This window comes from Equus caballus, chromosome 3 (genome assembly GCF_041296265.1).
Source record: "Equus caballus isolate H_3958 breed thoroughbred chromosome 3, TB-T2T, whole genome shotgun sequence".
Taxonomy (NCBI): Eukaryota; Metazoa; Chordata; class Mammalia; order Perissodactyla; family Equidae; genus Equus; species Equus caballus.
In genome coordinates, this window is record NC_091686.1 from 62,392,586 (window position 1) to 62,418,121 (window position 25,536).

A 25,536-nucleotide genomic window follows, 5' to 3' on the forward strand; every position below is an offset into this window, starting at 1 on the left:
AGGGTCTCTTAATGGATAAGGACAGAATGCTGAAGGCTTCTAGAGCACAAGATACTCTCATGTAGGCCTCACTAGCAGAACCTAACGTGAACTTTTCATCTGATCTCCCTTATCCAGGCCTAAAAATTGTCTCTGGCCACTTGTGAAGGTGGTAGTTATTCTGCTGCTGAATAAATGCTAACATCCCAGTGACAGGTTAGCTTCATGGAAGGCATCTTTGTCTAAATGATTTGTCCTTCCATCAAGAAACCCAACACTCTCCTGCTAAAGATTTTCCAAATAATAATCAAACCTTGTTTTCTCACTTTTAGGCTCAAATTGGCTTAGAGTAAATAAATGCAAGTGGAGCGGCATTTACCATCCCTCTCTTCTGCTCCTTCTTCTCTTCAGGGACTCAATGAAAATAGATGGTACCTACTCAAGTGTAGCTCTTAGCTACACAAAATATTGAGAAACACTTTCCAAATAATTGCTTTGAAGAAAATAGTCATTTATTGTCAAAGCATCCAACATACCGGGATAATCTATAAAGTTTAATAAATCTTTCCAGGGATAAAAGAAACACATAACTATTCAGACTCCATTTCACTGGCACAAAATTACACTTTGTATTAAAAGGAAATACATATTTACATACTGATGACATTCTTCATTGAAGTCCATAATCATTTCATGATACATGCACTTTCCCCTGGAAACTTAAATTGAATGGTGACCCCCTTTTTATTAGTTTTGTTTATTTTTGTAAGAACACAAACCGTCATCGAGAAATGCAGAAAGCATCTCAGGCTCCACCTTTACTTTATATCTAAAATAAATTTTGCCCTTACATATAATTATTACATCTAAACCGTAAGTGCTTAATAATTTAAGTAGAAACGTATGACAAATGCATCAATATGTTGCAATATATGACATTTTTAAAAATGTACCTTTGTTTTTGGGAAAGTGAAAATGCGTGCATTCAAAAGAAAACCCCTCAAACAACCCACTCAATCGAAAATCCACCATCCTGTCTCGTGTGTGCGTGCGTGTGTATGTGTGTGTGTGTGTAGGTCTCCGGTAAACATTTGAATGAGGAGGCTGGGGGGGAAGCACGTGTGCGAGTGTGTCTATCTGTCTCTGGGGTGCAAAGTTTCAGTAACAAGGAGGTGGTGGATGTCCTCGCATGTTTATTCCTGCAGGTGGCTTGACTGTGCGTGCGCGCGCGTGGAAAGCTGGGGTCCTTTCCGTGTCAGTTATGCGAGGTCATGTGCCTGGAGAGGTGGTGGCGTTCCCTGAAGGACTCGTTGCAAATGGGGCACTTGAGTTTTTCCTCCCGCCGCCGCTTCACCAAGGGCTCCATGGCGTACTCCTTTTTGTGGTGCGACCTCATGTGGTACACCAGGTCGGAGGTCATGCGGAAGGAGGCATTGCACTTGGCGCACCAGTTCTGCGCGGGCAGACACAGCGAGGTGAAGGAGGGCGGCAGCAGCGTGAGCGCCGAGGGCAGCTGCAGCTGCAGGGGCCCGGCTGCCGCCGCCGCCGCCGCCGCCGCCGCCGCGGAGCTCTTGGGCCAGAAGGCGGTGGCGTAGAGGAAGGGGCTCTGCTTGGGCAGGCCGCCGCCGCCGCCGCCGCTCGGCAGGGCCCCGCAGCCTCCGTTCAGATCCGCGGCGCCCTGGAGCTTCACGGCCAGAGGGTCGCCGGCGGCGGGGTAAAGTCTGGTGGGGCCCACGCCGTCGCCGGGGTGGCACGGCTCGAGCGCGCTCAGCTTCTGGCCCAGCACGAGCGGGGACAGCTGCGCGAAGGAGCGCGCCGGCTGCGAGAAGGCGCTCTTGCGCTCGTCCGCCGCCGCGCCCTGGCCGCCGCCCGCCCCGCCCGTGGCCCCCGCACCCCCGCCGGCCCCCGCGCCGCCGCCGCCCCCGCCGCCCAGCTGCGGCACCGAGGTGAAGGCGCTGCTCCGCGCCGGGCTGCCGCTCTCCAGCCGGCCGGGCAGCGGGCCCCCAGGCCGCGGGGCAAGCAGCTTCTCGGCGCCTGCCGGCGACGCGGCTACTGGCGTGGAGGAGCCGCCGCCGCCGCCCGCATCCTGGTCCTCGGTGGCCGCGCCCCCGCCGTCGGCGGCGGCCTCCTCCTGCAGCCCGGCCGCTCGGGCCGCCTTCTTGACCTCCACGAAGGCGCTGCGCTTGGCCTCGCCGGTCTCGGGGCTGGGCGGCGCGAAGAGGCGGCCGTTCTCTTCCAGGCCGAAGTAGCTGCCCGAGGCGCGGTACTGCTGCGGGGTGCACACCAGGTCCTCCTTGGAGGCGGGCAGGGGCCGCTCCGCGAAGCGGCCCCGGCCCCCCAGCAGCCCCGCGCCGCCGCCGCCGCCGCCCTCCGCCGCCTCGTCCGGAAACTTCCTCTTCCCTTTGCCGCCGCCGCCGGCGTTGCCGTCGGGACTCAGCTCCGCCTCCTGGTGGCCGCCGCCGCCCGGGCCGCCGCCGAGGCTCCGCACCGGGGAGCAGCTGCTGCCTCCCCCGGAGTTCTCCAGCTCCCGGGCCAGGTTGTGAAAGTTCGTGGATGGCTTCGCGCTGTTGCCGCCGCCAGCCGCAGGCGGGGTACTGCCCTCGGGGGAGGGGGCCGGGTAGTGGTGGATGGGGCCGGCTTTGCAGAACTTGGGGCCCGGACCCAAGGGTGCCTCCTGTTGCTGCTGCTGCTGGTCCTTGCCACCGCCGCCGCCCCCGTGATCCTTGGTACCCACGCCGCCGCCTTGCTCGTCTTGGGGGCTCATATCTGCGCTGTGAAGTCTCTTGGGGCAGCGGAAGCGCAGATGCGCCACATAGGGGAACTCAAACTGGAAACGTTGGCTGCATTCCAGGCATGTGTAAGGGGACGACCCTGCTTAGTGAGCAAACATCACACACACAAGCACACACACACACGCGTGCGCGCACCCACACACACGCATACCACATGATTACTCAGCATCGTTTCCAGGCCAGTTTGCCATCACCCCCTTCACAAATCCACCTTCATCTCTCAGGGCCTGAGTGCCTGAGAAAAGAATATTCTGTTCGGCCTGATCTAACTTTCCCTCCTGATTTGGAGGGAGTGCAGTAATTAAGCCAAGTGTCCCCGATTTATCCTCATCTATCTGTCCCAGCTTCGTTCCGGGCTACATCTCAGAAGCTTGCTGTGAGACGCCCAGAGGGAGGACAGGCGCGCCGATGCGCCAGGGCGAGCCCCCGCCGCTCCCTGCGTCGCTCCCCCGCTACCTAAGGGCCCACACGCAGGTCGCGAGCCAACCTACCATTCATTTTGCTGTGGGATCTAGAGGGGCAGAGCAAGAGTAACTCAGTCAGTTCTTTCCCGTACCAAACTAGTAACTCCTCGTCTTTGGCAATCCTGCGGAGAGAGCGGTAAAACAGCTGTCCATTTTTTATATAGGCTTCAAGGTTCTGCTCTTCCTTATCTCTGGCTGATTGGACCAGACGCAGCCACATGAGACCTTCTGAGGAACCATTTGCCGCTGAGGTGTCTACCTACAGTTTAGGAAAAAGAAAGAATACAAGGAAGGGGGTGGGGGAGGGAGACTCTGGTGAGAGAATGAAGCCAGAGGAACCAGGGCCATTTCCTCCGCGTTATTCTTTTCCAAAAAATTATCTGAGATCAAGCTTCCAAAACTTCCCCCAAGTTGGCACACATCCTCATGTTTGTAAGCAGCAGGCAAGATAACCATTCTTTGAAAAGCTGCATCAATCCTATAGATTATTTAACATACGGTCTTTTACATATGTTGGTTGAACATTAAATGAGGAAATTTCTTCTTACAATTCAAATTAGTGTTAACCTCTGGAGAATCTACTTCTAAATTATCCCACATTACAGAAGTGTGGGAATTTTGTTTGTTTTGGAAATAAAAAGCAAGCTTAGATCTTAGAAATTATTCTGTGGCATTCACTCATCTTCTTAATTTTGGCTTAAACAATTAATAGTTTTTCTTTGTAAAGAAAGAATATGAAGGGAGAAGACATCTTCAAACTCTAAGGTGGATTTAATGATGTTTTATTGTCAAATGATTAACATTTTTATTTAAGTACAAACTCTGGGCACTAGCTAGGTCTACCAGGAGTAAAATTTAGGGGAACAGGAGGCCTCCTAGGTTGGAAGGCAAATGCACCCAATACTTATAATAAAAGTACTTACAGAAAGTACTTAGGATGCAAATAGCCTCAACCCTAGTAAAACCTCCCAAAGACTTAAGAAAGTGGTGTTCATCACCAGGAAAGCCCAGAACTGAGGCACTGATTTAGACATAGCTGGCATTCCAAATCAAATTTTGTCATTTGATTCCAGAAAATCAATTGACAATAATTTGATCTGTATTTTCCTTGTCCAGTTTTTAGTGTGCAAAACAAGATGGCTTGTATTATTCCATTTTCTACATTCAGAAGTTGTCTCACCTTGTCATTGGAATGGTCTTAGTCCATTTTCAACAGGACATTACCTTCATACCCTATGCAAAATCGGCCAATACTTACCCGGAAGATATAAGGGACTGTTCTCTTGTCAGTGGACTTGAGGGCTATAAAAGCTATGCTGTCGTACAGGGAAGTATGGCTCAGGACGCAGGGACCGAATATAGCATTCTCAGGGATGTCGCAGGTGGTGTACACGCTGGTAAAAATATCTGTCAGACATTGTTGGACAGCCTTAGCATCTCCATCCCAGATGCCTCGCTGGATGCTGGAATCCTCCATCACTGCAGATAGATACACAGGACAACGAAGTGAGTTACATGACTCCTTTTGCCTCTATGAATCCAGGCAGAACATTTAAACTACTGGAGAGATTTTTCTTGAATTTGCCTGATTTTTGCATAGCTCTTATTTCAGAAATAAAACCAGTGACAAATTAAATCTGGCATATTTTCAAGATGTCAATTAAGGAGTACTTTCCTTTCCATAAAAAAAAATTGGAATATTTATTTATTATCTGAGTAGGAGCTCAGAGCGGACTGGCTGCTTGGGAGAAAGCATCAGACTAGGAGAGACAAGATCATTTTTGCATTACCTTGGGGAAGGATGGGGCAGGATTTAGGGGGTGAGGTTAGGGGAGAACAATAGGATTTTTTTTTCTTACTAGCCTATAGACTTTTCTGACTGAAAGAAACTCTAACCCTAGGGAGAAAGCTCCTCTTCTCTCGTCTTCTGTGTTGAACTGGGTGCCCGGGAGCTGATTTTTTTTTCTTCCAAAGAGGGGAGCAGCATTAGCGAGCAGGCGGAGACAGCCGAGCATGGCGAATGGATTTCCAGTGGAGTGTCAGGGCTACTGATTCCGTGTCAGCTAACCTTTCTCTGCAGCCTACAAGAGGGGACGTATGTCTGCTCATTACCATAATCCAACACTGTCCCTCCGAGGCTTTAATTAAAAGCAGCAAGCAGAGGTAATTATTTCTTTCTCGACATGCTTATTTATGGATGAGGGTGAATCCCAGTTACCTTGTTATACAAGGGGGTGGACTGAGATGCATGTGCCTCATGAAGTGAGCAGGTACAGGGCAGGCCTGAAGTGTCGCCTGTGTGGAATACCGCGTGTGTAATGACTGGTGAATTCTCGCTCCCCTAGGTATGACCCTGTCTGGGCAAAAGCGGGCAGCCCCACTTGAGTCGACCTCCGTGGGCTCTCCAGATGTTTAATCCTCAGCAATTTAGAAAGTAATGCCCGATGGAGGGCTCTCTATTAAGCTGTCATAAAGAGACATCTTCCTTCCTTGGCCACTGGACACCCCCTCCCAAGACTTATCATTTTTAAAAAACAAAGCACGTATGTAAATTTTAAACTGGCTTTGAGCTAAGTGCCTTGTTTACTCTTTCTGACTGATTAAAAGATTCCCCCCAATTGACTTTTCCCCAAAAATGTCCCAATAGGCAGTAATTTACGTATGTTTTGTAAAATTTAAGTAGCAGGGAAGAGTAGACCTAATTATTTTCTTGAGAAGCTGTTCATTATGGAATAATATTAGTGATGTCCATTTTTATCTTAATGTCTATTAACCAATTAATCTTGCAAATGTGATTACAAGGTGGTGCGCTTTTTTTTCTTTCCAGCTAATAGAGCATGAAACTTTGATCAGCTTCTTTTCTCATTCACTCTGCTACATCCCCTAAATGTCAAGAATTCGGCTGTATCTGCCAGAGAGAAATAAGAGAAAATATCCATAAGGTAGAAACTTACTTTATTATGCTGCAGCACCTATCCCTGGACATTTCTGCTCCACACAAGGTAGTCTTTCCGATCTCCAATTGCAAATTTAAATACATTAAAAAAAAAACCCTTCAGAACCTCTCGTCTTCTTTTCAACGGAATCCTATTCTCTCCTTTTCAATTTCCTCAATTCAGCGTTTTATACCCCAATTTCTCCGTTCCTTTTAAAAGTCTCTTTCACACAAGCGCTTCATTGTGCCGGGAGGTCGCCCCGTCACTTCGGGCAACAGCAGGGACGCAATCATTAAAATGCAGTTCTACCTAACAATACGGTGAAAAGATCCTCGCTACGCCGCGCTAATAGGGGTCCGCGTCGCCGCAGCGGCCGCCACGAGCCTGCAGCCGGTCGGTCACAATAACCGCTGGGCGAGAACCTGGACACTTCCGCCCGAGCGCGGTCGCCTTTGCCACCCGACCTTTCCTAGCTCTGATCCTCCTCTAGGCCCGGGATTCTCATCCGCCGGGGCATCCTCGCCGGAGCCGGCGGGCTCCTGGAAAGCCCACGCCGCCGCCCGCCGCTCGCCCGCCCCTCTAGGCAGGCATTGTCTGGCGGCCGCGCGCTCCCCAGTCGCTTGCTGCTCCGGGAAAGTGCTCCCCATCCGCTCCTCCCTTTGTATAATCTTATCGGCAGTAGAGATCCCCTCAACAATTATTTTCCCCCCTCTTCTAGATAATGAGGAGACGAAGGACAAAATTTTCCACTCTCCCCACAAAACCTGCCTTCCTCCCGTCACCCTCTCACACCAATGCAAACAGACTTACCAGGAATAAGATCAGGATCGAATTGCCCAAATAAGGCCACCTGAAATCAGGAGATGCAATCGAGTGCTTCTTTTGCCTATTGTATCACTGTATTTCCATGTCAAGAGGTGTTGGTGTTGCTGTCTTGTAGGCTCTGCCTAAGAGAGGAGAGAGAGATGGAGAGATGGGGAGAGAGAGATAAGCAGAGAGTAAGAGGAGAGAGAGGGAGAGAGAGAGAAAGCGGAGAGAGTTGTACAGATGGACCCGATGCAGTGACTGACTGGCACGCAGACACACACTTTTTGTTTGCTGCACATAATCTGCCCAATGACGCGTGACAGCCCACGTCCCCTCCCTTTAACTCTTTGCTAGGCTGGGCGCTCCCTCCGGCGCTGCCTGCTTGGAAGCGGTCTCTCCGGCCTGGCTGCGCCCGGCAGGTCCCGAGTGCCTTCCCCAACTGGCAACGCCTCTCTGAGCGCCGCCCCACCCGCTTTTTCCTAAAGCTTCGACCCTCTGGGACTGTAAGGAGGAGAAAATCAGTTTTGGGGTCGGAAAGGGAAGTACCAAAAGAACTGGAGATGGCCTTTTTCCGTTTTCGCTTGGCACTTGGAGAACCTCCGGCAGAGAGCTGGCCACCCAGCGCGCGCACGGACCCGGAGCGCATTTCCGAGTCTGAGTTCTGTGAAGGGGAGGGGGGGGGTGGTGGGGTGCGGATTAGCCCCGAGGGATTCTCTGGCCATTGAGCTGCCGCTGATTTGCGCAGCTAGTTGCCTGGGGGTGATAAACCGGCTCCAGCTCGCTCCTGGAGCGCTTACACTACCAAGCCCTTCCGAGCAAGATCGAGAAAGGATGCGCTTTCGTGAGAACTTGGCTCAGCCTTTCCGTGGACCCAGAGAAGGGGTAAGGGAGGATGGAGTGGGGACGCCGCCAGACCTCGGGAGGAGATTTACAGGGGTTTTCTGGTCCCAGGACACAAGTACCTGAACAGGGGCCGGGATGAAGGGGAGATGAGTGGGGAAAACCCGGGTTGCTGGACTCAAGCTGTTCCTGCTCCTCCGCCCTCTGCCTGGCGCGTTCTGTGTAGTCCCGGAGGGGTCCCAGGGTACGGGGCGGCCCGTATTCTCAGACCTCCGGGAGTAGGGAAGAAGGGTGAGTCAAAGTAAAAATTATTACCGTGATGGGCTCCGGAGAGCTTTTCCCGTCGGCCGGTGGTGGGAGAGTGGATGGAGTTGCCGCGGCGGTCTCGGGAGCCTCGTTTGTGCGCTAAGCCACTCAGAGGCGCTGGCCTGCCCCTTTAGTGCAGCAGCTGATACTAATGACTTGAGGTCTTTAACAGCCTGAAAGTTGACTCCTTCCGTAACGGCCGCAACGTATTTTCTTCAGGAGATCTCGGGATTCTTTTTCGCTGTTCAGTTCTCTACTCCTAAGAGAAGAAAGATGTTTGAATGGTATAGACGCCCCCACTCCCTCAGCCCCACCCACACCACCATTACACTGAAGAGGGCAATCTGTTAGCTTTAGGATAAATCGGATTGTGTAGCCGGCTAAAGGGGACAAAGCAGAACCATGACTTAAGGAGGAGACAGCCTCGTTTTTATCCAGTGTTGAAATAAGGTAAGTGGATTGGGGGTTGGCAAAGAGCAGCTTAAAAGGAAAAGGTGTGCACCGTGTTAGTTTGATCCTCTCGCAGCTCAGCTCGGAGACCTCCCTCGGGAACCCAGTGGGGCGGCGAGCGAGGCACTGAGCACCTTCCCTCGCCGGCGCCTGTAGTCTTAGGAGGCCGGGGAAGGATTTTGCTGAGGAGAAATAAAAAAATGTGCCAGGAATTTCCCACTAAGCGAATTCTCTTCTCCTTGGTCTCTCTCTCTCTCTGTTCCCTTCTTTTCATCTGGCTCTGGCCCCCTCCTTTCCCCCCCCCCCCCCCCCCCCCCCCCCCCCGCCGTAAGTTCCAGCTCCTTCTGATCAGACAGAGCCCGCTGCCTAGGATTAAGCTGGGACTGGGGGAAAGAAGGGTTGTAAAATCTCCATATATTAGGGAGGAAGGGGGGCATTCTCCCTTAATTTCCAGGTTAGCTGCTGACTTTTCAAAGAAGGCTTCTTAAACTGCAGTTGTCTTTCAACTTAACATATTTCTTTTATGCACAGGTGCACACTTTTAAATAGTTTGGCTAAGGGCGACTGGGAGTGACCAAGGCTCGATGCTGAGGGCTCTCACATGTCTACATATAAGAATCTGCAACTGTATTTAACCACCAATTGTCTTATGACTAGGTGCTCCATTCATCTCTCTCTCACAAGAAAGCATCCCCTCCCCCAATCACTTGTTTAAAGAGAGGGTAGGGAAATTAGAAATGTCAAAAGAATTGCCTCAAACATCTGAAAAATAACCCACAGGGGTGAAGAATAGTGGCCAGATGCTTAAGTGAATTCAGGGAAGAAGAAAAAGGAAAAAGAAAGGGCAGAAGAGACACAGGTATAAACTACAGCAAATTAAGATAAAGAAGTAGCCATAAGAAAGCTTTAGAACCTTAGAAACTATAGCCTGATACAGCAAAGGCATGTGTGTGGAAGGGCGGTGTCCATAAACCTAATTCCATTAGATTGTTGAACAGAACACTCCTCAGAGCCTTCTTTTGCTATTATTTAGAGAACAGGAAACTTGCCTTTCCCAGGAAAAGTCATTGGTCCATGCAAGCCACTTAAAAAAATCCTCTTACATTATTGTAATACATTATTGTAAACATAAAAGCATCCACTCCAGAATGCAGACATTCAGAAAACCTAACACTCTAAATGGAACGCAGTTTTCTTTTCCCTGGCCTTTCCTCTCTTAAATATAGAGGGCACTTAGACTTTGTCTCCTTTGAGGTACTGAAACCTAGACTCCAGTTTGTATAAAATAATGTTTCTGATACTTAAGATGGGGATAGCAGAGCTTGACCTTCTAATCTCAAGCTAGAAAACAGCTAAGATTCCACACAGCAAAGTGGGGAGAAATGTAGTGAGAATCTGGCCATCAGATGATGTTTCCTCTCAGTTTCACTTTTCTAACCCCTTATTAGATTTCCCCTTCTGATTTCAGATAAAAATCCCCATATAAAAGAATGTCTAATATTTTATGAATCCAACAAACTGTTTGTCTTATGTATTAACTGACTGACATAACAAAAAACCAAATATGGATAAGATTAAGCTTGAAATTCCTACTTTGAGGGTTTTCTAGTATTTTAAGTGGTACACATTTTGTTTGGTAATATAAATGGTCTAAATGACAATCTTAATGGGAGGTAAAGAAAATCTGCAAATTACTTTTATTTCTCTAGAAATTTATGAGCTAAAATGGTACATAAACTTACTTTGAAATCACTCTGCATTACTACTTAGTGGATTCACTGATACTAAGTGAAAGGTTGAGGCATTTATTCAGCCTCAAACAGTACTATAAAAATGCATCTCGGTCAATAGTTTTATCTAATTCACATGGAACAATGGGTTTATGCATATATTTGGAGCTTTTTGCCCTGGGATTTTATTTCCTATTAAAAGATTAGAGGGATGACAATGAAGAGTGAAGGTATGCTCACCTTGCTCCACTTTAGCAAGCCTTCTTGCAGTTATGGTAAAAATACATGTGTAGGCAACTGCAGTATTGTTTTGGAAGAGAAGGCTAGAGAGAGGTTGATGAATGATTCCCGAGGTGGTACCTTTTATGACCTAAGTGAGAGGGTGGAGAAAGGGTAAGAAAGGAACTCTGATTCTTAGAGAGTGTTAGAATGGAAATGCCATTTCTCCTCCCAGGGTAGAGAGATGCAGCCCACGATATCTCAACTTCTGTGAGAGGAGACAGGTGAAGTGTTTAAGAATTACTCACTTAGAAGGACTATTACCCTATAAGAATGAAAACACATTTTTGTTTCTGTCTCCCTTTCTAGGTCCTGGTTCATCCCCCCTCCAATCCTATTTCCAAAGCACTACACCAGCAAAGGCTTAGTTGTAAAAAAAAAAAAAAAAAAAAGGCAATTCATGGTGAAAGGAAAAACGCACTGGAAGACAAGAGGATGCCAATGAAGCAGACGGTGGTGGAGACTTTTTCCTAAGCTTATTAATTTCCCACTGGGAGCTCTGTGGAAGGGGCTGTGAGGGTTGGGGGAGGTAGAGAATGGAACTTCATTCTCTGGGGTATTGCACTGCCTAGCCTCACCGTGGAGAATAAGGAACTTTCTAAGGGATAACTTAGAGGCAAGAAGAGGCCGATTTGCTGAGCTGGATGAAGGTTTACAGGGATGGGGGGAGCTTTGCTTCTTATAAATATACACGGCAATTTCCGTCTGGGTCTGTTCCTTACCCTAATTATTACAGTTGGTTCATCAGGTGATAAATGAGTGAATGTTTCCCCAGCTGGTCCTGGGAGAGCCAAATTCTCCAAGGATGGATAATTTTGTAGTCTGGGAAGAGGAACTCCAGGCTCCCAACTGCAGGGATCATTACTCCCGACTCACGTTTTTCTCTCTTCAGCTTTTCTTTTCTCAGTAAATGGTAGCTGTTTTTAATGCTGCTGCTGCTACTACTACTACTACTACTGTCATTATGATTATAACCTACCTTTCTCAAGTTTAAAACTTTCTCTCTGAGGGGTCTCAGGTTCCTTTTACCCTCGTGTGGGAGTTCAGCTGTGAGCTGGACAGTCTTTGAGAGCTTTGTGTAATTCATTTCCTCTCCTGGATCTGAGCTGTAATCAATTGGCTTAATGGCTTCTGGGTATGACTTCTAGCAGGGCTAGCAAACTGGGGTGATATTGGAGGCAAGTACCACAGATGTGAAATGAATGCCTCATGCTCACCTGTGTGAGTGTGACTTGCGGACCAGATCCAATATCCAGTATCCTAACCCCCTGGATTCTTCCAGCTCTTATACCCCTCCTCAGATGAATATCTAGAGAGCTGGCAAGGAATATCCTGGTTTTCTGTCAGGTTTGCAGGGTACAAAGTCCTTCCCAGACTCAGACATCACAGCCCTTGCATAGATCTCTGTAGAAAGAGTAGAGTGGGAGGAAGGAAAAGTAGGCAGGGCCATAGTCAGCTACTCTGAGCCCTCTCACCCTCTGGGCCAGGCTTTCCAGGCAGACTGGGGACCAAGGCATGTCCAGCAGTCTCACATTGGAGGGAGCATCATATTTTGAGAAAACTGACTCTAGGCCTTAGGAATGTCACCAAGTTGAGAGGGTCTACATCAAATTTCTTTACCAGGAGAGGGGACATCATCCCACACTTAGTACCTGAGGCCCACCTTTTCCCTCTTATTTTAGCCTGTATGTAGTTCTTGAGTTAAAATGAGAGGTACTGATGGACACACAGTGGGAACATACTGGGCAGATTCCATTCCCTGATCCCAGCTAGTCCTCCAAGGTGTGGACTTACATTGTAGACTGTGCTGCTGGGCAATGAGCAGCATGAAGCATTCCTCTCCTGGGCAGAAGGCACACATGCCCAGGACTATCTAGCTTGGAATCTGCCCATGGCATACTTTCCTGAAGTCTGAGGAGAGAGACAGAGACCTGATCTTCTCAAAGAAAAGGGGAGGCAAAACTGAAAAGAAATGAAAAGGATTTGGGGAGTAGGCATCAATTAGCAACCACAACAGTGATGATTCACATAGCTTTGTTAGAGCCTTGGGAATATAGTTTAATTTCTTCACAAACTATGCTTTCATACCCAAACTGCTCCCCTGGTCAAATTGCAAACTGGACTCTTTGAGGGAAAACCATCTTTCATGATTTCAGTTTGAAGAACTGCAGGTGTTTCATGATTTAATAGAGGGGTGTTAACCTAGCAGCAATGGGAAATATCTCCCAAAACATTATATGGAGAGCCTGTAGGTTTTACCAGATCCTCATAAGCACTTTAAAACCACCGATGTAAGTCTTTCTTCAATTCTAACACTTGGAGAAGTGCTCTGCTAAAGAATTCAAAAATCAACTTGTCACAAACAGTTAACAGCATGACTACTATAAACAATACTGAATATACATTACGAAGTGGCAGAAATAATAGGCAGGGGGATTGAAATGTATTTGTTCTCTTGAACTTGCTGATTGAAAAGCCAATTCCCAGATAGATTTGATAGTCTTCTGGTAATGTAACATAAAGCTAACCAACATATAATTCAAAATCTCCTCTAGGGTTTTAAGGAAAACCCATATTTAAAAAATAAATAATATCCAAAATTGTCAAATAAATCATTCACAAATTCCTAACAGCAATAAACATACTGAATATGAAGACCTGGATATTGAAATTTCCTGAAGGCCTAGAATTCAGTTTAGGTCTGAACAGTATTATATCTGATCAGACATGGTCTCTTTTGTGTGTGTGTGTGTGTGTGTGTGTGTGTATGTGTGTTTAAGCAGGTTGGGAGTGAATGTTCTTGAGGGCAACAATTAAAAACAAACTTTCAGGACTGTCATTTTTCTTCACTGTATGTCCATAGTTGGTGCTCCTTGTTGCATGTTTTCACATAAGATGGTTTTGAGGAAATAGTTTGCGTGAAGTCCTATAGGAGGGCAATTGGTCCTGGAGAAGCAAAATTGAATAGGGTCCTAAAGAACATATTTTCTACCCATGATTTTAGTATCTAGTACTTTGTGTATGCGATCAGATGCCTTATAGCATTATCTACATTCTAGAGTCAGTTTGCCTGAGGCCCTAGGAAGTTAATATTTCCAGACAAGTGCAGATCCTCTGAACTCGTGAAAATCTCCTGGGGACAGTCAATGCACTTGAGAGTGCAGCAGGTTCCAGTTCTTTCCTGTGGGACTGAATTAGCTGCTCTATCCGCAAAGCCACTCACAGCTGAGTTTGGGCCCAATGTTTGGGCGATAAGGTAAGGCAAGGCACAGAAGCGCCTGCTAGAAGCAGACACTTCCTGAGGTCTGGATTCTCCGGTACCTAGGTCTCAGTAAAGGGCACGGGGACGGAGATAAGAGCGCCGAGAAGACCAACGACAGAGACGGGCTTCAACGGGGGTTAATGAGGTCTCTCTGGGAGAGACCCTGGGGAGGGAATACCCCGGCAGAATCACGAAGGGCAAACACCGCTCCCACTTGTCTGGGATGATTCACCAGGGTGCAGAACCCTGACGGGGGATGAGACCTGGGCAGAACAAGACAAGCCGCCTTCGGCAGAGGGTCGCTGTTTTAGAAGCAGCGCTAGCAAACCGTGAACTTGGGGGCAGGAAGAGGCCACGTGGCACGCTCAGTGCGCTCCAGACACGCCCCGTACGCAGCGCAAGTTAAGGGCCCGCCACGTTTTCTACCTTCTCCAGCCTCCTGCCGCCTCCCTGGCATTAGTGCCTACACTTACCCCCTGCTAGGCGACCAATTTCCGCGCGTAAAAGCGTCCTAAGGACTGGGCTGAGGGACCAGCAATCTCCTTTCACCCCCGCCACCATCCCCGCCCCCTGCGCGCGTCCTCGCCCCGCGAGTCCCTCCCCCGCGACCGCCTTTCCCAGGGCAGGAGTCCGTGTTCGACCTCTTACTAGCTGGGCTGCCAGTGACCTCTTCCAGTCTTGGTTTGCCTCCTTGGGCAAACTAAGGCTGGCAAGAGCTGCCTCCGGGTCGCAGTGAGGACTCAGTGAGGGAACGAGGGCGAGCAAGCTTTGGAAAGCCAGTTGCTGAGCAGATGGTAAGGGATTACTTCCAAGAGCCAGGGTCAGTTTTATTTCAGCCTTGGACATCCCAGAGAGGTCTCAATGCCTTCATTAAGGAACGAACATTCTCCTTAGTTAGAAGTCTGGAGAACTGACCCAAGAAGGACCAACAAGTCAGGTTCAGGCCACAACGCCAACGGGGGAACTAGACTGCCTGGATTCGAATCCCAGCTCCTGACGCTGGGCAGGTAATTTAACCGGTCTCTGCTTCAGGCCTTCATCTGTGAAGCGAGGGTAATAAAGGAAACTCTCTTCATACAGTTATTGTGAGGGCTGAGTTGATATTTAGCAACCGCAGGGAACAACGCTTGGCACCTAGTAAATACCCATTTCACTGCTGGCTGTTGTTAGCGTTACAGCACTGCCTTGGCTTCCTCATTAGAAAATTTGGGAATTGTATTGTGCACCGGCTTTCAAAGCCACTCAGTGAAGGCTGAGGATTTCTCGATGTTTCTAGGGAGATTGGGAGGACGCATTGGAGGATCAAGTAGGCAGGAGGAATCAGGGATCCTCTCTACTGCCGAGGGAAGGGCCCGAACGTCCCAGTCACAGGCCGTGATCCCTACTAACTCCTCCCCTCTTTAAGGAAGAGGAGCGGGGCTCTGCCTGGAGGCCGGGCAACGGACTTCCAGCCCCGTCGCCCACCGGGGAGTGCCTTCTTTAGGCCTGGAAGCGGCGCCACGTTAGAAACGCGGGGAAGTCTGGCCGGCTCGGACCGAGGCAGTGCGACCTCGTGAGCGAGAAGCACGTGAACGCCTCGCTGGCTGGCTCTTGTGCCGCCGCCAGAAAGCCGAGGCCCGGGAGGGCAGAGACACCTGGGGCCCGGCCGCCCGCCCGCCAGATCTGGGCTCCGGGCCCCCGGGCAGCGCGGCTCCTCCTCTACTTCGAAGAGCCGCGGCCCAGCAGAAGCGCTCAGAGACTGGCGGGCCCTATCCCCGCACTCAGGTCTGGACAGGTGGCCAGACGAAGCCACGTTGCCCGGGGCCGCAGCCTGGCGGCACGCACCGACCCCCCAAAAGCGCGGGCTCCACCCTGCCCGCCTTCAGGCCCCGCCCCCGGCGCGGGGCATTGTGGGCCGCCGGCCGACGAGCCCCAAGTCGCGCCCAGGGCCTCCTCTCCGGGCTCCGCGCCGCTGTCGCGCAGCCGCAGCGCTGAGCAGGCGAGTTGCGTTCGCCCCACGCCTACAGTCTCTCGCTGCGACACCTCCCATCTAGGTAGGGGACCCGCAACAGAGGGCAGCTGTGGGTCCCTCATTGCTCATTCTTCTAAAGGTTCCGAGAGGCAGTGGTGGAGAGCTCGAAATTTAGGATCCTAGACACCTGTGTTTGAACCCCAGATCTGCAGTCTACTAGCTGTGTGTCTTTGAGCAAATCACCTAATCCCTCTGAACTTTAGTTTCCTCATTTGTAAAATAGCAAAAACAACATTATCTCCTAGGGTGGCTATGAGTATTGCAAGGGCAAGCCTGGGTTCAGATCCCAGCTGGACCACTTGCTTGGGTTAGTTGGCCTCTTTGTGCTTCCGTTTCCTGTGAAGGAAGGGGATCTGTGAACGAGGGATAATACTTAAGTCAAAGGGCCATAAGAATTAAATGCGATAAGCCTGGCAGAGCATTCATTCTAGCACGTAGTAAGAGCCCAAACAGTTAACTATTTAAAGCATCTCAGCGCCTGCCACTTTGAAGTACTGGGTTAATTTTTATCCTTAGCTTTCCTGCCCCACTTTTTCTCCTCTTCAGAGAGAAACAAAGTGCAAAGGTGCATGTCGGTGTGAGGAGTGGTAATGCATGCAGAATTGGGAAGAAGTAGCTTGTGGCCAAAAGCTGTTACATTTCTGGAAGCTGAATGCCTTTCCTTCTGGCTGTTCCCGGTCAGTTTCTAGGGACAAGGTAAAAGTCTAGGAAAGGCAGGGGAAAAGGAGCTTAGAACATGGAAGGTGCTCAACAAATGTTTCTTCAGTCACAAATGGCATTTCGATTATTAAGGAGGCAAGGAGACTGTGGGGAGATGCAGACTTGGGGTTGGCTTCCGTCTGTCTGTGCATGGCTGCTAGTGGGCGTCTTGAGAGCATTTCTGTATGACCTTATGTCGTGGCCCCTGAAGGGGAAGATCTCAGAGAGGAGATGGAAGAGAGGGGGCACTGCTCTAGGGGGACAGGTTTGGGGAACTGTAGGAGCAAGGGGGTGCATCTCCCTGCAAACGGAGAAGGTATACAGCAGACACAGAGCATACCTGACTCCAGAGAAGTAAAACTCAGATCAGGGGAAGAAAAGAGAAAAGATATAGGGGTGAATTATTTGGGGGCAAATTAGGCCTCCAGTGTAGGGTTGGAATCTGTATATTCCCCAAAGCTTGAAAATTCAATTTGGAGTCCAAAAGCTTACATTCACAGATACCCCTTAGTCATCCCTACAGCTCAGAGCCTTTCAGAGTAGGGGACCATACCTCACCACCCTATGTGTCATCATTGCCCCGCTCCTTCAACACTAGTGTCCTCCTCTGACTTTTTGGATGAGAGCACTTACATCCTTCATGGTTCTCTTTAAATAATAGGATAATGGAGGATGATGCTTTACCTGGCAACTAACAGGACATCTGGGAAAACACGGCCCCAAACAGCATTCCAGACCATACCCTTCTGCTTCCCCCTCCCCCCCCCCCCCCACCCCGGGCAGAGAATGTTGATGCACAACCACCCCCTAAGGTAATTCATAAACTTCTGCTCTTAGTCTGCTCTCCTCTCAGACCCAGACTAAAAAGTGCTGTTAGCAGAAAGAAGAATAAAATAAAGTAAAACCAATTCCTTAGTGTTTTGACCCCCCCTCCCTGAAAGGAGACAACCTGTGAGAAGGAGCTGCAACTTGGACAAGATTTATTTTTCCTGGCCATAAATCTCATCCCCTTGTTCCTCTGCCCAACGAAGCATGATAAAGTTCTTTTCCATAAAGTATTCAGTCTTAGAGCCACAAAGCTCCCCCAATCAGTAGCCATCTGCTTCTACCATAACTGCTGCTCCCGAAGCAGGGAAAGCAGCAGCAGAGAAAGGGCACCACTGTTAGGCTGCTGGACAAATGAGGAGACTGAATAGCTTTGGTTTTCCTTGTGTATCTGTATCTATAGAGACAGGAGAAGAAAGGCCGCATTATATTGATACAACAATTGTAAAACAAAACACGGAAGAGGCATCTAAAGGGCAATATCGCATGCATCAGGGGTCTCCTGATAAAAGGGGGGCTAACAGATTTATAGAAACCTTTAATTGGTTTTCAATTGAAAGCTAAAGAGGCTGGGGCGAAGCTGTGAAGAGTGGCAAAGTGCTCTCCTTCAGCCGTCTGGGAGGCGTGATCGATTTCATGGAGGGAGGAAAGAGAATCCGGAACCGCCCGGCTCCTCTGCGCCGGCAGCGGGCGACTCCGCGATACCAGCTTTCCTCTTTGGCCTGGGAGTTACTGATAGGATCACAACCACAGAATCTCTCGATTCTCTCTCCGCACCACCCCCCTCTTCCTTCTTCCCTTACCCCCATCCTCCTTCAGACTAGTAGACAAGTGGAGAGGGAAGGAAAGGATGCAAAAGTAAATCTAACTTCCCATCCCCAGAAGAAATAGACCCGGGTTAGAAACACCGGGCTTTACACCTGTTCCTCCGCGGGTTGGGAGGCCTCTTTGAAAGAAAGAGGATTGCCTCCCTCACCCCACCCCAGTCCTCTCTTCTCTCCTTTTCTAGACTCAAACAGGAAAAGCTAACCATCACAGGAGCCTCTCCACTTCTGTGGTAAGTCTTTGCTGGCGCCCACTGGGTGTATTGCAGAGCGGAGCTCTCCACTCCGCCCGCACCCGCGCCTTTGCTTTAACCCCTTCCTGCGCGGCCCGCAGCGCCCCCACGAGCCTCGGCTGGCAGTGCCCACCCACACAGCAGCCGCTACGTCCGTCCGTCCGTTCTTAAGGCTAATTTATTGGCCCGGCCCTCCATTACCTTTTTCGATTTCCTAATTAATCAAAGATAAAAGGCAATGGTGCAAATTACGATTATGAGAGAACTGGTAGACGGTTTTGAATAAAATGGGAGAAGGGAAATATGATTAACTGGACGACATGATAGTGAAATCTCAAGTGCGAGGAACAGGCCTCAAGGCGTCAAACCCTGACCTCTTCGTGTTGCAGGTGGACCCCTCCACCTGCCCTAGCGTCGTCCCAAGGGGACAGTCCTCAAATTAGGTCACTTGGGTCTGAAGCCTTCGAGGGAGAGAGAATGGAGTTTCCTCTCGGACTCCCAACCTCACTAGGCGCCTGCCGCCCAGCTTCCTCTCCCCCTCCCCGCGCCCACTCCGCTGCCGCCTCTCGGGATTTCAGGACCCCTCGCCCGTGAGTCCACTCCACATCACGAGCGCCTTTGGATCGAAGTGCACTCCATTATTTCGCTACTGTGCCGCAAGTCTCACACAGTTTTCCTTCTGTCTTTGAACCTCCCTCTAGTGAGGCTAACTCTTCGTGAAATTACAGGCAAATTAGTCTAGTAGGTCAGAGATTGCATTTGCTCGTGTAACGGATTAATAGAGCCCTGTCTGATGCTGCTTTCCAGAATTGCGTTCGGGATTAAAAGGCAGACACTGCACGGGCGCACATTTTGCATTCGCTGGTGGTTGTGATTAACGTTTCCGAGGGGATTTGTGCTGGGAGCTTATGGAACGTGCTTTCGGGGGTCTAATGCCCGACGGCACCAGCGCAGGGGCGAGCAGAGGGGCTGGGGGCGCGCGCCAGGGCGCTGCCAGATTAGAGAAGACGTCAGAGGGGCGCGGGGCGCCCGGGCCTTTTAGCACTTCCCCACCCCTCATCCCCCGCTTCCGAGGAAAGCAGTGAGGACTGTCCCGGGAGGCGGACTTTAGGTCTTTTAGGCGTATGAGAAAGGGAAAGATGCCCTCGAATGTCCTGACTTCTGGGTGGGAAAAAGGGACTCAGTACCAAGCCACTGAACTTCATATATCTGTCTAGTAAGGGGAATTGCGAGCTCTGTGTTCAGAGGAAGCGCTGCTCCGAAACGCATCACTCACCCCCAAATCAGAGTCGCCGGGCCTGGAGAGAATGACCTCAACCCCCGCGAGCCGCCATTCTCAGAGCTGCTTTTTTGGGCATACAGGGAGGCACCTGGGGAGAGAAGCCAGCGCCTGGGCAGGAAATACATCTCCCTTCCCACCATCCCTAGTGGGCGGACAAACCCTCCCCGAGCGGGTGAAGAGACAAGGGAAGGAGAGGAAAGTTCCAGGATGCAAGGGGGAAGGCGAGGAGAAGGAAGGGAACCTGGCAAGCAAGGAAAAAGAAAAGCAAACAGGAAGAGAGCGAGAAGACGGTAGTGAAAAGAGAGAAGATGGGAAGGGGGGGGTGGGGTGGCAGCTGGTGGGCATTACCGCTTTCCGGCAGAAGGGGGCACCTTTCTGGCCGAGACAGTCTTCCACTGGGCTGGGGAGGATGCCTAGGCAGAGACGCCCTCCGGCCCAGCACCAGGGTGCTGGGCGCCCCCTCCTGGCGGCTGCGCGGCCGCTCTGTGCTGTCCCGCGGGTGTTCCTGACCAGCGACTGCTCTGCCCGCGGCGACGGGGAGGTGGTGGTGGTGCGGGGAGGAAGGGCAGGGGTGGAGTAGGGGTTCGAGGGTGGTGCCGGAACGGCCAAGCTCCCCGCTTCCCACCCTGCTCCCCCGCGGCTTCCTCACCTGGGGCCTGCAGGGCTCCTTCCCTGAGATCACGCCTCCTGCTTGCCCCTGGGCGGCCCAGCTTCCGCCCCAATCCGAGCCTGCGGAGGAGCCCGTCCTCCTCGCAGAGCGGCCGGGTCTCCGCTGCAGCAGCTGGCAGGGAGGGAGCGACCGCCGGCTGCTGCCGGGCGGTGTCTGGGGGCCGCGAGCCGAGCGCGAGGAGCCGCCATCTGGACCCTCGGCGGCGGGCGGGGGTGCGAGAGCAAGGGAAGGGGCTGGCAGCTCGGCCCGTAGCGGGAGAAGGGCAGGGATCTGCGCGTGGAGCAGCCGAGTGCTGGGTGTGTGTGGTAGGGGAGTGTGCGTGAGGGGGGATGGCCCCTGGGGAGGAGGAACAGCGGCTTGCCCCTCTCAAGTCCCTGAATTCCCGGGCAGTCCCACTGGCTGGTCTAGCAAAGGAGCCGGGGACCAGCTGCAGGGGTGGGGTAGAGAACTGGGAGTGGGGAACCAAAACACTCCTACACGCGGACACAGCCGCTGTCCTCCAGAAGTGGTTTTCTCATTTCCCTTTCCTCCCACGTTGTCCATCCCACTCCAGGAAACGTTCCTTTCCAAACGGCATGGACTTTTGGACGCTTCCACACTAAGACAACTACTTCAGCCAGAACGTGGGACAGGCGCTCACAGGATGTCACCCTTGAGAATAACTACTCGCTAGTTTCCGGTGGACGGTGGAAAAGGAAGCGGCTGGGGTGAGGGAGGCTCATCCTCGCATATTTAACCTGGGGAAGGAGAGAATAATTGGAAGGTGGGGAGGATAGGAAATGTGGTTTCTCCTCTCCCATCCTTTCGTTTCAGATCTTTCCAATGTTTTTATATCTTTCACTTAAAAAAATCATTCCCCTTTCCTGAGTTTGGATGAGGCTGGGGAGCAAACTTCCCAAAAAAGGAAGGTGATGAATATGGGAGAGGGCCAAGGGAGATGTTCAGGGAACTCAAACTCTCCAGCTTCCGCCTATTTCTGAGGGAAATGCCATCAGCCATGGGTTTTAGCCCAATGTAAGGGGAGCTGATTGGGTGTATGGGCGGTGGTGGGAGGTCTGAATTAAGGGAAAGAAAGAAAGAAAGGCAGACCCTCTCCCACCCCAAGGCATTAAAAGACACCCCCTCCCCCAGCTGTCTTGTGTCCGGCAGAATGGCATTATGTAAAAAATCTGGCACGTCACCCAGTGGCACATCTGGTAGGTGTAGATGGCATTCATTAGCACAGGGTTTCTACTCTGCTGCATGCCAAAGCCCTGACAGAGATGCCCGCTGCCAATCATTCACTCGCTGCCAATCCCAGAGCGCGGCCTGGCGGGATGGCTCCCTTCCACCCTGGCACTGGGACTGGAGGAAACAATGTGTTGAGATAGGAGGAGACGAAAGCGGAGCTGAAGATGCGAGGCACCCAACAGATGTATCCAGTGAAGAGATAACGGTGCGAAGATTCATTTAGCAAGAAAGCATATGCAGGATCGCAGGAGGGAGGCTTGGGCAGGGGTCTGCCTACCTAGGGCTGAGCTGGGGGAGGGGCAGGGGATCCCCTTCAGAAACCTCAAAGTTGAAGTTGCTTCTCTAAAAACTCACAAAGACCATTCTCCCCAACCCTAACTCTAAGACCTCCTCTCTCTCTCCCTGCCCCCAATATGTACCTCTGCTTAACTTACTAGCTCTGAAAAGATGAACTACTCTGCCCTCCTCAAGACTTTCTGATTACCAACATAAAGAGCACCTTCCTGTCTTTAAAGCTGCATCATTCTCTTTGCCTTGTAATTTGAGGAGGGAGGGAGGGTGTCAGGCTATCTTTACCGCATTTTAAAATGTAAAGTGTGCCGGGACTGAGTTGCATATATTAATAAGATGGATAAAAAAAAAGAACGTATAGGTCTATTTCCATTCCTAGCCTTTCAGAGGGGATAAAGACAAACAAAGGAAAGCTAAGGAATTATTAAAATGGCAAAGGATGGATAAAAGTAAAATCTATGCTAGAGGTTGTCTGTGACGTTATGCTTTTTCTTAGGCTGAGGTGGTTACCTAGGTAGTCGGTGGTGTATCGTTTTTATTTATGCCATGCACATATTTTATAAAAATTCTTTTTATCCATTCGATATTTAATGAAACAACAAAACTCAGAGGTTTGAGGATCTGTGGAACTCAGTGTTTAAGTTGGGTCTCACAGCTTTTTATTGAGTATACATGTAGATATATGTAAAATTATAATAATCATTTTAGTGTAAGTATATACTATGAAGTGTCTGAGGCATGCTTATACTGGCTCGTGGTCACAAGATGGCTATTATAATTCCAGGCATCACACCATTGTTCTAAGCATGAAAAAATGGACAGGAGCAAAGAAAAGTAATTCTTTTCTTTTATCAGTGAAGGAAATACTTTGACTTTTCACTAGCCAGACCTGGGTCACTTGGCCACAGATCCTTGCAAAGGAGTCTGGGAGAACTAGCCTTTAAAGTGTCAAAAGATAGGGATAAGCGGACTGGGAGTGGGTTGTTGGATTGCAAGCAAGGATGTCTGCCAAAAAACTGAGGGCAAAGAAGACAATGTTAGCACCAGGCAAGAGCACATTATCAAGTTTTACCATTGTTGTAAATAAAAGTCTTTTGTTTTCATTATGGTCATTAAAACTTATCAGTCAGGGATACTGTACTTGAATTTAGCAGTTTCTTTGTGAATTTCATCAAATTCTATTTCAAAATAAGAGCTCAGGCTTAATTGATATATTCATAAGACAGCTGACATAAAATCTTCTTTGGAAGAAAAGTGTAGTAAAATTATTCTTTGGAAGAAAAGTGTAACTAGAACCTGTTTACAAATTTAAATGAAACAGGGAGAATGGCTCTTGTTAGAAGAACTAGACTTTTAATCCCATCTCTGTGACTTACGAGAAATGTGACTTTGGGCATTTTACCTGTCTAAGTTGTATGTTCTTATCTGTAAAATGGGTTAATAATGTTAATATTGCCTTGCAGGTATATGGTAAGGCTTAGTAATAATGATACAAGTAGTTTTTAAAATGTAGTAGTTGTTAGGGGCCCAGCAGGAAATAAAAGTCAGTCCAAATGGATCATATAAGGAGACTACTTAGAAATATGTGGGCGTGGTTAGGGGAGCAAATGAGGTGATGATGCAAATAGCAGAGCAAGAACCTCTTAGGAGAGGAATTAGTGTTTCTGGAGCCCAGTAAGGACTGGAACCTTGGAGGAGGGGCCTAGTGAGAGTTATAGGGACATGGCTACTGCCAGAGAGGCAGTGGGTATAGCAAGGAGGGAGCAGGGAAGAAACACCCAAAACTTTTTCTTCTCACACCCTTCAATTTCATGTTGATATTTTCCATTGGCCAAACCAACTGGAAACTAGTCCACAAGCTGCTGGAGCATGGTGATGAATCTGCGTGGGTCAGCTTCTGAGGGCACAGAGCCAGCACAGAAGGATGGAGAATGAATCTCGGGGAGACAAATGGAGAATAATCAGCATGCAACTATTATTATTTACAAATAAGATTATCTGAGAACCCTGCCTGCAAACATCTTTTTGATGCACAATTCCAGCTGGAAGTAAAAACTTAACAAGCTTTGTAAACCTGAGCATCCAAGTTTTTAAGAGTCATCTCTCAAAGTGCTTTGGCTGAAAAACTCCTGCTAGCACTCAGGAAAGATTTCCAGAGGTCTTGGCAGGTTTTGCAAGCCAAGACCTGGAAGAATTTGAGAGTATACCTTCTTGACTTCCTTTGGTCATCCCCTGATCTCTCATCATTTTGTGGCTTCCTGTGTCAGAATCAGTCTTGCTAGGCCTGGTTAGTCACCTGCTGACTGTTGATGTCAAGGAAGCCAGCCATGCTTCAGCAAAAGGTGACTAGCTCATAACAAATCAACCCTACAGCAACAGGAAGTCTTACTAATGCCTTCCCTTGAGTTCAGAGTCTGTGTGGACTTCAGATTGAGGGAACTTTTCCTCTTTCCAACTTTCCCTATCCTTTCCTCCTGAACCTGAACTAACCCATAGACAAAATGATGAGAGAGGATAGTGATGGAGAAGCATGTTCTCTTCCCTAATTTGAGATAAAAATTATAAGTGGTGTCAGAGTCTTGAGTGTTCATTCTGGATAACAGCACAAACAAAAGCCTCATTTCAGAATCTCCTAGAAACTGAGTTTGAAAATTTGAGAGGACTGATAATAAAATCAGCAGTCACCGTTTTTAATGGAGAGAAATTAACTATAGAAAAATTGAAAATTAGGAGTGAGAAGCAAAGATGAATATTTGTGGAAATACCATATACAACAAAACAATAAATACAACTGAAATATATCAGCTTCTGGCTTGATAGCATGGGGTGCTCTGCTGACCCATTACCCAGTGAAACTGGTGAAAATTTTATATATATAAAACAAAAAAAATCATTTAAAGTCTCTGGAAATGGTCCTAAAGGCAAACAGCAGATGAAGAAAGGTCTATTCAAGAACATCTATGCCCATTTCGTAAGAAAGGCGAAAGTCTGTGGTCTTGGAACCAAGACCTCTCCCTTCCTCCCCACTCCCAACTCACGGAGGCACAGACTCAACTCCAGACTGCTGCAGCCAAGGACACGCGGCTCCCTCTGTCCCCAAAGTCCCAACTGGAGGGTTTTCTTTGCAAGAGGAGCAGGATTTCTGCTTTTCTCATCCTGCCCCTAGCTGCCTGTTGCTGAGGCTAAGTCTCAGATGAGTTTGGTTGGAGGTGGGAGCTTCCTTCTGTCAAGCCCTCCTTGTGGAAAGGAGGTTCTACTTTGGGTGTGGTGCGTTGAGAATTCAGGGGCACCAGTAGACCTTCCCCCAGTTCTTTTTTTTTTTTTTTGGGGAAGTTTAGCCCTAAGCTGACATCTGCAGCCAATCCTCCTCTTTTTGCTGAGGAAGACTGGCCCTGAGCTAACATCTGTGCCCATCTTCCTCTACTTTATATGTGGGACGCCTACCACAGCATGGCTTGACAAGCGGTGCCGTGTCCACACCTAGGATCCAAACCAGCGAACCTGGGCCACTGAAGTAGAATGTGTGAACTTAACCATTGCTGGCCACTGGGCCAACCCCTCCCCTAGTTCTTGAGGCAGAGATTCATGCCAGGAGAAGCAAGCTGAGAGGACTGCAGGCTGCTGCC

The 25,536-nt window shown here is 49.6% G+C and overlaps 2 protein-coding genes and 1 long non-coding RNA gene across 7 annotated transcripts; 1 reads left to right on the forward strand and 2 right to left on the reverse strand.

Annotated features, from left to right (window-relative positions):
* Positions 1-469: 469 nt before the first annotated feature.
* PRDM8 (PR/SET domain 8) lies at positions 470-7,242 on the reverse strand. 5 transcript variants are annotated; one of them, XM_023637868.2, is made up of 7 exons: positions 6,982-7,202; positions 6,190-6,251; positions 5,454-5,530; positions 5,132-5,316; positions 4,494-4,714; positions 3,263-3,494; positions 470-2,853 (listed from the first exon to the last, which is right to left on the reverse strand). In XM_023637868.2, the coding sequence occupies exons 5-7, from the start codon at positions 4,710-4,712 to the stop codon at positions 1,235-1,237; spliced, it is 2,070 nt and encodes a 689-aa protein (XP_023493636.1). In that variant the 5' UTR covers positions 4,713-4,714; positions 5,132-5,316; positions 5,454-5,530; positions 6,190-6,251; positions 6,982-7,202; the 3' UTR covers positions 470-1,234. The 5 variants fall into 5 exon arrangements, with proteins under 5 accessions (XP_023493636.1, XP_023493632.1, XP_023493631.1 ...); XM_023637864.2 differs by lacking the exons at positions 5,132-5,316; positions 5,454-5,530 and having other exon boundaries at positions 470-2,850; positions 6,982-7,118; XM_023637863.2 differs by lacking the exons at positions 5,132-5,316; positions 5,454-5,530 and having other exon boundaries at positions 6,982-7,118.
* Positions 7,243-7,620: 378 nt separating this feature from the next.
* On the forward strand, positions 7,621-11,285 carry LOC111772873 (uncharacterized). Its single transcript, XR_002806979.2, has 3 exons — positions 7,621-7,860; positions 8,476-8,574; positions 10,893-11,285. It is a non-coding gene; the product is annotated as an uncharacterized lncRNA (long non-coding RNA).
* Positions 11,286-17,518: 6,233 nt separating this feature from the next.
* On the reverse strand, positions 17,519-23,307 carry LOC138923685 (uncharacterized). The gene is made up of 4 exons (XM_070264121.1): positions 23,287-23,307; positions 20,068-20,752; positions 19,714-19,807; positions 17,519-17,777 (listed from the first exon to the last, which is right to left on the reverse strand). Exons 1-4 carry the CDS (start codon positions 23,305-23,307, stop codon positions 17,621-17,623), a joined length of 957 nt encoding a protein of 318 aa, XP_070120222.1. The 3' UTR covers positions 17,519-17,620.
* Between the last annotated feature and the right edge of the window lie 2,229 nt (positions 23,308-25,536).